Source organism: Coenobita brevimanus, chromosome 82, assembly GCF_032717465.1.
Source record: "Coenobita brevimanus isolate Jiangsu-jjx chromosome 82, ASM3271746v2, whole genome shotgun sequence".
Classification (NCBI taxonomy): Eukaryota; Metazoa; Arthropoda; class Malacostraca; order Decapoda; family Coenobitidae; genus Coenobita; species Coenobita brevimanus.
Genome location: NC_137035.1, coordinates 2,055,001 through 2,070,000, shown reverse-complemented (window position 1 = coordinate 2,070,000; position 15,000 = coordinate 2,055,001). Strand labels below are relative to the sequence as shown.

Genomic DNA, 15,000 nt, shown 5'->3' with positions numbered 1-15,000 from the left:
CAGGTCAGGTTAGGTTAGAAAAAGCTGAAGTTGTTTATTTCGACTGAGAAATTAAAACCTTGAGACACTTCCTGTGTTTTAATTCCCACCTAATTTAACCAGTTCCGTTTAACTTTCAAGACTCTCTCTCTCTCTCTCTCTCTCTCTCTCTCTCTCTCTCTCTCTCTCTCTCTCTCTCTCTCTCTCTCTCTCTCTCTCTCTTCCCTTTTTCCCCCCTTCCTCTCTTTTCTTCCCTTCTTTCCTCTCCTTCCTACCACCCCTCCTATTTTTTCTCTCCCTCCTCTCTTTCTTCCTCCCCTTTTCTCCATCCCATCTCCTTTCTCCCTTCCCTTCCTTTCTCCATTCCTTTTTTTCTCCCCCTCTTTTTTACTCCCACTTTCTCTTTTCTCACCTTCCCTCTCTCTTCCTCTCTCCCTCTCTTTTCTTCTCTTCCTCCCTCTCCTTCCTCTCTTTCCTCTCTTCCCCCAGCTCCCTTTCTTCCTCCCCTTCTCTATCTCTTTCCTCCCCTTTCCCTTTCCTTTTTCCCCATCCCTCTGTTTGCTTCGCCTCCTCTTTCAGTCCTCTACACAGACAAATACACAGACAGACAGAAAAGCATACAGACCTTTAAGAAATACGAGGCTTTTTCGTATATTCATACCGGGGGGAAGAGAGAGAGAGAGAGAGAGACTTACCTATTTCCACGATCTTCGTATCAGTTAAACATTTTCACAGATAGGCTTGTTTTTATCTTTTTCACTCTAATATTGACTTTGTTTTGATTGTGAGGTGTTTAGTAGCTGTGTGAGTGAAGGCAAATGTATAAAGAAGTCTTCAGCCAAGGAAGCTTTATAAATACCGCCCCTGGAGCCATATTTCATTTTAACCAATTTTCCTAAACTAAGTCTCTCTTCTGTAGTATGAGTTTCAATAAAACTTTCCACATCCCTGTGGGAAGTTTTATTGGGTTTACCAGTACTCTTTATTATTATATTCTTACTTCTTAAACAGTATATTGCTATTACTCAAACACTATTTGGCCCACAGTATTCAATCTTGGCCATCTCAGTCGGACAGCTGACCGCTTCTTATAGTCAAATACGAAGGCAATCCGTGGACCGGATCTCCAGATATTACCTGGAACACACTTAACTTTGTGTTCACGTTTTCTCAGTAACTGCTTAAGGCAGAGAGCTGAGACTTTACTGCAATATAGCCTTAAGATGGCCGCAGGTCTGAAAGGAGTATGATTGTAATGGAATGAATATCCATCGAGATCCCCTGGGGTCAAAAATTGGGACTTTCTGATATTCCGGATGTCACCTAATTTTCCGCAAAGGAATAAAGGAAGAGCTACCAAACTTAGTGGACTTATAGACTGTGATGACCGAAGGTGACATGCATCAGATTACTATATAGTAAGGTGACATAGAATATAGTAAAAACAGAATCAATAATAAATCGGTAAGTAAGAGGTGTTAATAAGATTCCTAACCTTACTAGAATACTGTCCTAAGAGACTATAATATAAATGTAAAGGCGTAAAATTTGACGAGAAACGTATTATCGAGAGACAGATAGACAACGAAGCATACTTAGACAGGAAAACAGACGACATAAAAAGAGCCCTTCCATCACCACGGAAAATTTTAGAAAGTCTGATAACAGGCGATATACGTGTAAAAAGACCCTCACTATCACTACCCATTTAGATAGAAAGATAGAGAGACGACGTACATGAACCAAAAAAGTTTTCTCTCTCAAAACGCAGATGCAAGAGACTGATGCGGACAAACAGTTACTTCCTTTTTGTTTGTACTTTTTCGACGTAAGGATAATCTGATAGAGATCTAGATAGGGTGACAGATCAGGAGACGACCTAGAACTCTATAACCACTAAAAATACAGACGCAAGAGACGGCGTGAAATTCAAGAAAAGGGAGAGACAGGAAGAGTTAAAGGTTAGCCAAATGTAAGTAGGAGTTTGTTATAGAAGATGGATATTTTGAGAGATTAGACGGATAGACAGATAAATGGCAGATGTAAACACCTAATTATAGACAGACGGATATTCTGAAAAATTTGGACAGACAGACAGACAGATAATGAGCCTACGTAAAACCTTGTCATCACCAGTCAAAATACAGAAGCATGAGAAAGTCTGAGCTCTCCAATAAAGAGACAAACAGTATGAGAGAGGGATTAGCCAGATATTAGAAAGAGATGACCACAGACAGTTGGGTATTTTGAGAGATCGTTTTAGATAGAGAGACAGGCAGAGACGATGTAAAACCCTCATATAACCAGTCAAAATACAGATGTAAGAGACAGAATGAACTCTAAACAAAAGTGAAGAAAGCAGGAGAAAAAGATTAGCCAAACGTAAGATGCAGTTTATATCACACACGTTTCTGTTTTTCACTTCTCCCATCTACTACTGTCTACTGTCTCTTACCTTTCTCTTGCTACGGGCTATCCTATCCACTCTTGCAGGCGTTTCCCCGAGGCTCCTTTTCCCCCAGACGACGACAGCGATGCGTGAGTAAGTGAAGACCAGGACAGTCAGAGGAAGGAAGTATTGGAGAAGCATGAGGGCCACACTATAAGCCACCCTAGATTCATTGTCCTGTTTGGTGTTACCCCAGTCCTCCGTGCACACTTGGCGGTTCATAAGGGTGTAGAAGTTGAGGTGGGGGGTGAAGAGACTCGAGTATATGGCCACGGGTAAGGTAGTGGCCAGACTCAAGCCCCACACCACCGCGATTATCACCTTAGCCTGGCACCTGGTCATACGAGGGCGCAAGGGGTATATAATGGCCAGGTAGCGGTCCAGACTGATAGCCACTAGGGTATAGGCGGACACGAACACGGACACCGCCTGCAGGTAGTTAACAATCACGCACAGCTCCCCACCGAAGGGCCAGTACTTGAGAATCAGTGTGCTCATGAAGGAGAAAGGTACACAGAATATAGCCATGCACAGGTCCCCGATGGCAAGGTTGGCTATGAAGTAATTAGTCACCGTTCGCATCTTGGCCGAGGAGCAGACGACATACACAACCACCGAGTTCCCTAGCACGGCGAAGACGAGGATAGTGATGTAGAGGATGTAAACAGCCGCGTTGAACCCTGGACTAGGTGGATGGTCGCAGATTCCAGCCTCCCAAAGCCTCAGCACCCCAGTAGCGTTGCAGAAATCACAGGCATAGTCCAAGCGTTGTTCGATAGGCTGGGTTAGATTAGGGGAGCACTGGGATATGATCAGCTCGCTCTCATTTCGCTTCTGGGCCGGTAGGGAGAGCAGCTGGGAGACACGATAATCACTGAACGACATGTTTAGAGGGACTGAATGTCGTTTTGGGGTCTGCTTTTTCTTATTTCCACCTTCGTCTCATTGTACTTTACTTCTTGGTGGATACGTTTTCCTTTTATCATTCCTTTTGAGCAGATCACTTATTTTTACTTTCTGTTCTTGTTTTTTTAAATTAGATTTTAGGTCTCCTCTCCTTGGGTCACTTTTCCTTCTTTACTACATTTTGGTTGCTCTCCTTATTCTTTACTTTTGGCTTGGGTGTCTTTATTTTTAACCTCCTTAGTAGCATTTTTATCCTTATTCAAAACTTCCCTCCAAGTGTGCTCTTATTTCTGACTCTCTCTCTCACTCTTTCGACCCTCTGACTGTCTGCAATCACTTCAGTCTTTTTCGTTGTCTTTAATATCCTCTGGCTCTGTCACTATTTCTTTTGCCTCTCACTCTTTCTTACTTTCTTTAATATCCACTCACTGTCTCACTCCCTGTAATTGCTGTCACTAGTCTCATTTTTATTCACTCCGGTATCCTCTCTCTCCTTTCTCTTTCTCACAAGCTGTCTCACCAACCCAGGGTCACTTTTTCAGAGTGAATTTCGTTTGGGTTCGCTTTTCTCCCTTCGTTTTTTCTCACTCTTTTTCCTCTCTCTCACTAATTGCCGTAACTTTCTTCTTTAAATCGAATTATTCTTTACTGGCTCTGCTTCCCTGTCTTTATTTTTCTTTCTGTCATTAAAAATGGCTTGCATTCTTTTTTTTTCTATTTTACAGAGATATATTCTTGCTTGACTTTAATTTCCTATCTTTAATTTTCCCTCTCTTTCTTTCACAAAAACAGACACATAACTATCACTGGCATCTCTGTCTTTCTGCCTATCTCTCTTTTTCTCTTTCTCTGTCTCACTAATCATAAGGACTTTCTTCATTCAGAGGGGAATATTCTTGCCTGGCTTTAATATTCTTGCTTTAATTCCCTCACTTTCTCTATCTCACACAAACATAAACACTCTATCATATCTCCGTGCCTGTCTGTCTAATGGGAAAGACAAAAGCTGAATGAGACAGAATGCACACAGACATTTTTAAGAGAGAGCTAGCTTAAATTTCCACACACTCGCTCACTCACTCTCTCTCTCTCACTGTGTTCTTTTGCTTGTCTGGCCTCCTTTGTACAGTGTCAGTATTTTTTTTTTTTTTTGACTTATTTTTCCTTCGTCATTTTTGTCTTCTTGATTTAACTCTCTCGCTATCTTTAAAATATTTGCTCACTTTCTTTGGCACTGATTGTCTTTTCAATTTGGCTTTTTTCTGTCTCACTATCTCTTATCTTGTCTCTTTCATTTTCTCATTTTTACACCTGAGGTGTCTCGCTTTACTCTCATTGCGCTCCATCTTATAATTCCTCTCTCTTTAATTTCACACCATCCTGTTGTTTATTTCCCTGCAGATTTATTTCTTAATTTAGCTCTCTCTCTCTCTCTCTCTCTCTCTCTCTCTCTCTCTCTCTCTCTTTCTTTCATATGTCTCCTGTCTTTAATTCTCATTAGCGCCTCAGTCTTTCTCACTTTCTCACAATCAAAAGTTTTCTCACTTCACTTTTTCCTCAGCGTGGCAGTCTTAATCTCTCTCTCTCTCTCTCTCTCTCTCTCTCTCTCTCTCTCTCTCTCTCTCTCTCTCTCTCTCTCTCTCTCTCTCTCTCTTATTGCATCAACCTTGTGTTGGCTTCCTCACTGTATTGTCCTTCTCTCTTTCTTTTCTCACTTTTTTCCCTCCATGTCTCTTTTTTTTCTTTTCACTCACTTTTTTCTTTAATGTTCCTCTATCACTTTTTTCTGTTTTTTTTTCTCTTACTTTTTCTTTCCTTACTCTCTCACTATCTTTTTTTTCTCTCTCACTGTCTCTCTTTTCCTCTTTCATTTATATACTCTCTTAGTGTCTCTTTTTTCTTTCTTTTTTTTTTTTCCTTTCACTGAGTCCCTCCTTTCTCTCATTTTCTTTATCTTCCCCCTCTCTCACTGCCTTTCTTTCTCTCACTTCTTATTCTCTCCTTCCTTTCACTACATCCCTTCTCTTCTCTCACTCTTTCCCTCTCTCACTCCTCCGTCTTTCCTCCCTCTCTCACTCCTCTCTCTCTCTCTCTCCCTCCCTCACTTCCCTCTCTTTCCTCCCTCTCTCACTCCACTCTCCCTCTGTCACTCCTTTCTCTCTCTCCTCTCCCTCACTTCCCTCCCTTTCTCACTCCACTCTCCCTCTATCACTCCCCTCTCTCTTCTCTCTCTCTCTCACTTCCCTTTCTTTCCTCCCTCTCTCACTTTTCTCTCCCTCCACCACAACACTCCTCCACTCACTCGGCCTGCCTCTCCAATATTAACTCTCAGTAATCAGTTCCTGGGGATTATTGGATTATGCGTCTGTTATCTTTATCTTATCACTAAATCCCTTGCTCTCTCTCTCCCTCTCTCTCTCTCTCTCTCTCACTATCTGTCAGTTTAGCTATCTGTCTATCTGTTTAACTATCTGTCTATCTATCAGTCTATCTGTCTGTCCCTCTGTCTATCTATCTATCAGTTTAGCTATCTATATCTGTTTAACTATCTGTCTATCTATCAGTCTATCTATCTGTCTGTCCATCTGTCTCTCTTTATCTATCTATCATTCTCTCTATTTATCTATCTGTTTATTTGTCCGTCTATTTAACTATCTACCTGTCTATCTTTTTAACTATCTATCTATCTGTCTATCTATCTATTTATTTGTCCATCTATTTAACTATCTACCTGTCTGTCTTTTTAACTATCTATCTATCTGTCTATCTATCTATTTATCTATCTATCTACCTATCTAACTCTCCGACTTGCTTATTATCAATCTGTTATCTCGAATTCCACTTTATCTTTTCATTTTATTTTTTTTACCCCTTTACATCTATTGTTCTTTTTTTCCAATTCCTTCCTTATTTGTTTCCTTTATCATGCTTTTTTTTTATTATTTTTTATTTAATTTTCACGTTATCTCTGTCCATCCCTCTTCCCTTGCTACTTCCCTTAATGTTTTTTTTTCTTTCCGTCTCCATTTGTTCATCGTATCCCTTCTTGATTATATTTATTTATATATTTATTTAAGGGCGCTCACCTGGCCACTCACCTTTACTGTCTTACCTGACCCGCCTAGCCCCGGGGCCCTACGAGAGAAGAGATTAAAGGTAAAGAAAGAATGGTTTATCTTTTTTTTTTTCTAACTTGCTCACTTTTTCTTTAACACGCAAAGACAAGGTTTTACTTTCCTCGTTACCCTGATGTTACTTTACATTTTTCGCACTTGTTTAAAAGACCAAGACAATTTTTTTTTATGAAAGGAAGAAGGAACCAAAGGCCAGACCCCAGCAAGACTGTTCCCTTCAAGAAAAAGCCAAAAACGAGATAACAGACACAAATTCAAGATCTCACCTTTCTACCTATTTCTCACTATTTCTACTTTTCCTTGTTTTTCCAATGTTACTTGATTTTTTCTTTACTTATTCACTTCTCGATTAAAAAGACAAGACAATTTTCTTACTTTTTCTTACCTTTCTTCAAATTTCGTACTCTTTCTTCACCTATACTCTTAATGTTATCTTTAGTTGCTTTCCATTTTCTTCTGTTTTATTTTTTTTTTATGCATTACAAAGATCAAGACAATTTTCCTACCTTTTCTTGCCTCTCTTATTATTTCTCACTCTTTCTTCACCTATACTCTTAACAGCCAAAGACAAGAGTTCTGTTTTTTCTTCACGTTCTGGTATTTTCCTGCTGTTCTGTGTTCTTATATAACAATTCCGGATGTTCTGCCACCACTTTATATTGCACGAAGCGTTTGTTCTCTAGCTAGTTGTGTTATATTATCATTTTGTTCTCAGAGTCCTTTCTTTTGCCATTATATTACCTACCAAGTCGATTTTATTTTTCCTTGTCAATTATTTCTTGGCCTGTAGAATAAACGGCAATGGGAAAGTCTTAAGAGGCCTCAGGTAGACAAAACACCTGAAAAGAAACAGAAAGAACATTAAAATTTAGGCACGAAATGGAGTTCATAAGGGTGTTCAAAATTTAATAATATTTTATTGTTGTTGTTGGGAGTGACACCCTTGTTCGATCCCCAAAAGATGCCTGGAGATTTTTTCGATCTTGTAATGCCACTCAGGGATCCTAGTCTGGTCAACTACCCTTAAATATACTGTACTATGGCGACCCGGGCTCCTATAATTTAACGAGGATAACGTGGGATAGAAATTCACCGTTTTAGAAAAGTTATGTAAAGTCTATCTATCTATCTATCTATCTGTCTATCTATCTGTCTATCTATCTATCTATAGCCAGACACCTTAATCCTGTAAAGGGTGGCCACAAATAAGTCGCCTCCACGTCGCCCTGTCCCCTGCCATTTAGCCGCCCAACCCCTAACCCCTTTGTATATTATTCGTGGCTGCACAAAGTCTCGTGTTAATCTCTTGCCGCAGCTCAACATTCAGGATGGAGAGATGACAATTTCAGGCCGACAGTGGGCAGAGTGTAGAAGTATCGTAGTGACAGTGGCAATAATATATAACTGTTGCTCTTACTTTAGTAGTAGCAGAAACTCCGGCCTGTTTGACCGAGCAGACTTGTCAACCACAGGCCCCTCCAGGGTCGTCCCATGCTGCAAACCTATGCTCCTTTGCAGTGGACAGCACTTCGCCACAACGAGGCGCGGGGGGCGGGGGGGGGAAGGGGAGGAGAGTGTGGAGGTTTAGTTCCTGGCTGGATGCCGTATGTGCGTCTCTCCACCCACTTAACAGGGGCACCATCACAGGCTTCATGTTACCCCGCTGTTTGGGCTGCAATGAAAACACTCTCGGCGGCTCTCTGGCGTCTTCCTTAAAGTTGGTTCGGGTGGAGATCTATTACTCTTCAATATATTGTGTTCCTGGATTTTAAAAATGACAGTGACCCTTTCCCCGGCATCGTTTTCTCCTAGAACCACCTCCTTCTCTTTGCCCTCCTCCATCATTACCCTGAAGATGATACCACGCCTCGTCCACACTCTGAGGTGAGAAATACAGCAGATATCCTTGGTGTAAAATGTAAAATGAAGCAATAAAGACGTTCCTGATGGCAGAATAAAAGAATAAAACACACACACTCGAGGCACATAATCCACAAGAGAGAAACAGCACCATTTCCTCCTTTATTGCAGCCACCTTATTGCATTATCAGGGAGTGGATCGGGCCAAAGAGTAATGCGGTGGAGTAGCTGGAGCGGTAAAGTGGAGGATGTGGGAACGGAAATGTGGAGGGGAGTATTGGTGGAAGGAGGTCTGGTGTGATAATGTATTGGAAATGGGAGGTCTGGAGAGGAAGTTAAGTGGAAGAGTGGAGTGGGTGGAGGTGTAGAAGGATAGTGTTAGGAAAGGCGACGTAAAGGGAATTTTGTAGTGGGAGGCTTTGTGTGGTGTGGGATAGGATGGAAAGTGGCATGGTGTGGTAAAGCATATGTTTGGAGGGTGTACGTGGGAGAGTAGTTTGGTGTGGAGAGTGTACGTGGGAGGATGGTTTGGTGTGGAGAGTGTACGTGGGAGGATGGTTTGGTGTGGAGGGTGTACGTGGGAGGGTGGCTTAGTGTGGAGGGTGGACTAGTGGAGTGAGTGGGTGTGTAAAGCGGATGATATGGACACAAAACACTGTGGAGAGGGATATGGTGGAGAGGGGTTTGATAGGATGTGGTAAATTGTGGAGGAGACTGGCTTGACGTGGTGGACTTAATGGATGGGTGGAGGGGAGGGGACTTGGGTGGATGACAAGTGGAAGGACGTTATGTGGACAGGGATATAAAACAGAGTGACATGGGTTCGTATTCTCGTCGGGTAAGGAGACTCCCTAACACCTCTTCCTAAGCGATTTATTTTTGGACATGGCTGGTTAATGTCCTTTTTTACGTTATTTATGCAGAGTATGACGATGTTTGAAGGATTTATATAACACGGAATAGGACAGTAAGGTGTAATATGCAAAATAAATCGCTTTGGACACGGTGTTAGGGAGCTTCCTTAAAAGACGAATATACGAATCTTGGTGCGGTGGAGTATGTGGAGTAATGGTGGGATGTGTGGAGCTGTAAAGTGGATGTGGGTACAATATGGAATGTGGAAGGGAATATGATGGAGTGTGGCTTGGTGCGGTGTGTCATATGGAGGTGGATGATGGAGTGGTGGAGTGAGTGAAGTGGATGTGGATGGATTTGTGAAGTGGATGAAGTGAATGTGGATGGGTTTGTGAAGTTGATCATTTGGGTACAGAATGCGACGTGGAAGGGAATAGGGTGGATGGGGGCTTGGCGTAGTGGAGTATAAGGTGGGAGTTGGGTGAAATGGATGATATAAAGTGGATGACAAGAGGAAGGAATGCTATGTGGAGGGGTTAGTGTGTAGAATGATTTGATGATGGACACACACACACACACACACACACACACACACACACACACACACACACACACACACACACACACACACACACACACACACACACACACACACACACACACACACACACACACACACACACACACACACACACACACACACAAGGAGCGAGGGGGCTGGCAGTGAGAAATGTCATTAAAGAGACGATAGGATTAAACGACGGAGAAGGAGAGAAGGGTGAAGGAGGAAGAAAAGAAGGTGGGGAAGGAAGAGAGGAGGGTGGAGGAGGAAGACAGGAGGGTGCAGGAGAGAGAGGGGAGGGTAGAGAAGAAAGGGAGGAGGGTGGGGGAGGAAGAGAGGAGGGTGGAGGAGAAAGAGAAAAGGGTGAGGCAGGAAAAGAGGAGTGTAGAGAAGAAAGACAGGAGGGTGAGGATGAAAGAGGAGAAGGGTGGGGAAGGAAAAGAGGAGAGAGAGAAAGGAGATGGAGGAGGATGTGGAGGAGGAGGTGGAAGAGAAGAGAGTGGCTTAGGAAGAGAGGAGATAAAGGAGGAAGAGAGACGATGAAGGGTGGATGAGAGAATGAGGAGATGGAGGGTGGAGGAGGAAGAGAGGAGGAAGGAAAAGTCTGCCTAACCTAGAAGGAGGAGAAGAACAAGAACGCTTAGTATAACCCTTTAATGGCCAGAATAACTCTACATCAAACTCTTCTATTAGAAAGGAAATATACCACAATAGCCTGAGAGTTTTAATACCATTCGACTGCACGAGAGCCATAAAGGAAGACGATCGATTTTTTTCTAGGCCTCAGTCTTCGCCTAGAAAATGGGCCACAGTGTTGGTTTATATCCAGGTCCCCAATTTTACTGCTGAGTGAACAGGGACGAGGGATATGACTGACAAGGATAGCACCAGAGAGGGAGAGAAAGAGAGAGAGAATCATCTGACGTACCCAGGACAGCACAAGAGTTATTCTGACAGTGAAGGGGTTAAATTTATAGCTATTGGCAATGAAAACAAAAACAACGAGGTGCAAATAACACTTCAGAACACCCCCAATATCACCGCTAATTACAAGATCCCTTACCTGAAGCCAACATCAAAGAGACCTTAACCAAAAGCCTAATTGCCAGATAACCAGACAGAATTTTACTCTTTTTACTCCAACTTGGCCAAAAATTCTCTCTCTCTCTCTCTCTTTCTCTCTCTCTCTCTCTCTCTGGAGTGCTGAAATGTAACAATAGAGTAGCACTAGAATATGGTGCTGGTCACGAAGAAGTGCTATGAATATGGAACAGTGGTATTAGATTCTTCTGAGCTGCGTGATATAAGCTGCCAAAGGACAAAAGTCTGAACCAAGTTAGAATGAAAGGAGTATAGTACCTGTAGTGTTAGGTTATTCAGTTTGATGTTATTAGTTTTTATTCTTGCTATATATATATTTTTTTTTTTCAATTTAGCAGAAACCTTGCAAAATGAAGGTGTTAAATATTCCCTCCATTAACCCCTTCTCTACTAAGGGATTTTACTTAGATAAATTGCAAAGAAATAATCATTATATGTGGAGGCTTCAGGGTTCCTCGGATAATGCCCATTGAGTGGTGTTCTGTGATGTGGAAGGGTGAGTTTATGTGGTGTGGTGTTAGAATGGGGTGTGGTGTGGTTTGGTGTTAGAATGGGGCGTGGTGTGGTTTGGTGTTAGAATGGTGTGTGGTGTGGTGTGAGAATGGGGTGTGGTGTGGTGTTAGAATGGGGTGTGGTGTGGTGTGAGAATGGGGTGTGGTGTGGTGTGAGAATGGAGTATGGTGTGGTGTGGTGTTAGAATGGGGTGTGGTGTGGGGTGAGAATGGAGTATGGTGTGGTGTGATGTGAGAATGGGGTGTGGTGTGGTGTGAGAATGGAGTATGGTGTGGTGTGGTGTGAGAATGGGGTGTTGTGGGTGTGGGTGGGTGATTTTGTGTGGTGTGGTGTGGTGTGAGAATGTGACGTATTTTGTGGTGTGGGAGGGAGTTTATTGACCAGAGATGTGAGAATGTGGTGTGGTGTGCAGTGGAGTGGTGTGGTGTGGTGTGCAGTGGAGTGGTGTGGTGTGGTGTGCAGTGGAGTGGTGTGGTGTGGTGTGGTGTGGTTTTGCTAAAGGAGCGTATTACGAAAAAGCGGACTGAAAATTGAGAGCATTTTCGAAAAACGCAACAAAACATACCATCAAAAGAGCGGCGGGGTTGTTGAACTACCTCATTGTATATTCAGCGCATTAGGGGTGATTATCGAGCCTTGCCTGGCCGGTCAGTGAACCAGACATATTTCCAAACGCAGTCATCAAATGTTGCAGACTCCATTTAGGGCAGACATGTGGCGAAAAGTGCAAAATATGGGCCTAAGTAAGGAATATAAAGACAACAACAGTGACATAGGCCATTGGCTGAAGCTATCATTTGGTCTCCGTTTCACTTAACCTGCAGATGTCGAAGATTGCCTTGTCGATTATTTGATGAATTACTCACCGCAGGATGACAATGTACGCGCTTTCCAGACTATCTTGATAATTATATCACAGCTGAGTCAAGATATCCTTCAGTGCTTTGGGCTGAAGTCCCTCGAACCAAAGACGTACCGAACAAACAATTCCGCTGAATCCTTCGATGCTCATTTCAGTGAGCAGTTTTGTACAGGGCATTCGACTAAACTTGTCTTCATGGATGTACTTGAAAAGCTTCAGGCTACAACCTATGTGAAGATCAGAAGTACCGGTCAACTAGCAATTCCTCATAAAATTGACAGAGACGGGACTGAGTATGTTGTCTCACAGTACAACAACAATAATTCAGGAGAGATAAACAGACGTGACTATATATCTCTGGGTTTCCGTTTCATGCCAAGAATAAACCTATAGTTGTGTGTGTCCAGCGTGGATTTTACTATATCTGACATTAATAAACGGCTATCCCTAAACGGCAAAAAATATCTTGCTTCAAAATCCTGCTTCCACCTCCCCATGGTAAGCAGGGGGCACCAGACGTAAACATCTGGCTAGCGGAAGAGCTGAGTGAGAAACGCGCTTATGATACAGAATTGCCGCTCTTGATATTTAAAAAAAAAGAAAAAAATCCGCTCATCCCTGGAAAACACGACGCGCTTATAATATGTGGATCAGCGCTTTCTTAAGACGCCGCGCTACAGTCACTAAATTCTAAGGGATTGGAGCACCTTGTTTCTGTTCTAGATATTCATATAAATTAAAAAAAAAAAAAAATCTTGGTGGGGCTCTCGATTTCACTACTACTCGCGACTGTTTCATTGAATTTTTCGATAGCGGTATTTATCGCTCCACTAAGATGAGAGGGCTCGTGGTGACAATATTATACTGATTCTATGTCTCTCAGCTGGATAAAATCGTCTGGTTTCAGTTGGACTAGGGTACTACGGTGCTCCCGATCCGAAAGTGATCAGCCTATCTATCTATAGCCAGACGTCTTAATTTTACGGGATGATCATAAACAAATCACCTCCATTTCACCCTGTTCCTTGTGCCATTTTGCTGCCCTCGTCTCAACTTACATCCCCCTCTCTCATATACCTCTCCACTCCATCCCTCCATCTCATCCTCGGTCTCCCCCTCTCTCTCCCCCCTCCACCTCATTCCCACTCTCCTAGCTAGTCTCTCACTCTCCATCCTCTCATATGGCAAACCACCTCATATATTTCTCTTAACAGCAATGATGCGCCCCGTAAAACTTAATCTATTTTCGATGCTGCTTCAGTGCGCGGTAAATTTCCAAAGGAGGGATTCAGTAGCTCGTTAAAATCCGATACTGCTTCATTTGCATAGAGGAGAGCTGCGATGGCTGTTTAGGATAATAGCACTTATGTAAATGAGGAAATTATTGTGAGGTCAGAACGAGAGCTTCGTGACTGATACCCCAGAATGATGGGTACTGTTTAATATATAATAATAATAATAATAATGAAATAATAATAATAATAATAATAATAATAACATACATTCTGAAGCACTTGGTGATGCATATAATATACCGTCCTGTCTGTTCTACTGTAGTGACTAGGTATAGATTGTTAAGAAATATATGTACGAATCAGAAGGAGAGAGAGAGAGAAGGAGAGAGAGAGAGAGAGAGAGAGAGAGAGAGAGAGTTTGTAATCTAAAAAATTTCATATGCACCCGGATATTTTAGTATACACTGTGATTTAACTGACATCAAACGTTCACCAGGAACTGCCTGACGGGAGAGCGAGAGAGAGAGAGAGAGAGAGAGAAACAACCATCTCGATAAATATTAAACATCCAGGCAGTGAATTCCGAGAGCCAAGGGGAAATGTTGGGTGGGAGAGAGAGAGACACAGGCAACTCGAAACGTTTGAGAAAATAAAGAAAATAAGAATCTCTCTCTCTCTCTCTCTCTCTCTCTCTCTCTCTCTCTCTCTCTCTCTCTCTCTCTCTCTCTCTCTCTCTCTCTCTCTCATCCAACTGTATATTTAGGGCAGGTTACAGGGGAGACATTTATAAAGAATCATAAATACGATAAGGTCTCCCTATCATTTAATTATTGATAAAAATCGTGTTATTTATCTTTTTTTATCACTTTCATATTTACTTCTGGGCCTATATTTCTTCCCTAACACCTTTTCCTGAGCTATTTATTTTGCTTATTACATCATCTCATCTTCTGCGTTACTTAAGTCATTCTAATATTACCTTATTCTGTATAATTAACGTACAAAAGGATATTAACAACCCATATCCAAAAATGAATCGCCAAGGGAAAGGTGTTAGGGAGCCTCCTTACCCTACGAGTCACTGTCTTCAGAATGCACCGACGTCCTTATCTCTCTTATCACCTTATCTCTCACCTCCATATCTTACTTTCATCCCCAACGATCAATGTTCACACTTATCTTACACTGTTCACTTTACTGTTCACTGTTCACACTTTACTCTTCACACTGTTCACTTTACTGTTCACTATTCACACTGTTCACACTTCACTGTTCACACTGTTCACACATTACTCTACACTGTTCACACTTTACTCTTCACACTGTTCACTTTACTCTTCACTGTTCACACTGTTCACTTTACTGTTCACTGTTCACACTGTTCACACGTCACTGTTCACACTGTTCACGCTTTACACTGTTCACTCTTTACTGTTCACACTTTGCTGTTCACTGTTCACATTGTTCACACTTTATTGTTCACTGTTCGCTCTGTTTGTACTTTACTGTTCACTGTTCACGCTGTTCACACTTTACTGTTCACT

The 15,000-nt window shown here is 42.1% G+C and overlaps 1 protein-coding gene across 1 annotated transcript in view; it reads right to left on the bottom strand.

Moving 5' to 3' along the window:
- LOC145409623 (RYamide receptor-like) overlaps window positions 1-3,376 on the bottom strand; it is a 91,022-nt gene extending 87,646 nt beyond the window's left edge. The window contains exon 1 of the mRNA XM_080279977.1: window positions 2,435-3,376. Within this exon, the coding sequence (XP_080136103.1) occupies window positions 2,435-3,313 (879 nt within the window). The 5' untranslated portion in view covers window positions 3,314-3,376. The remainder of the gene's footprint in view (window positions 1-2,434) is intronic.
- Window positions 3,377-15,000: the final 11,624 nt, after the last annotated feature.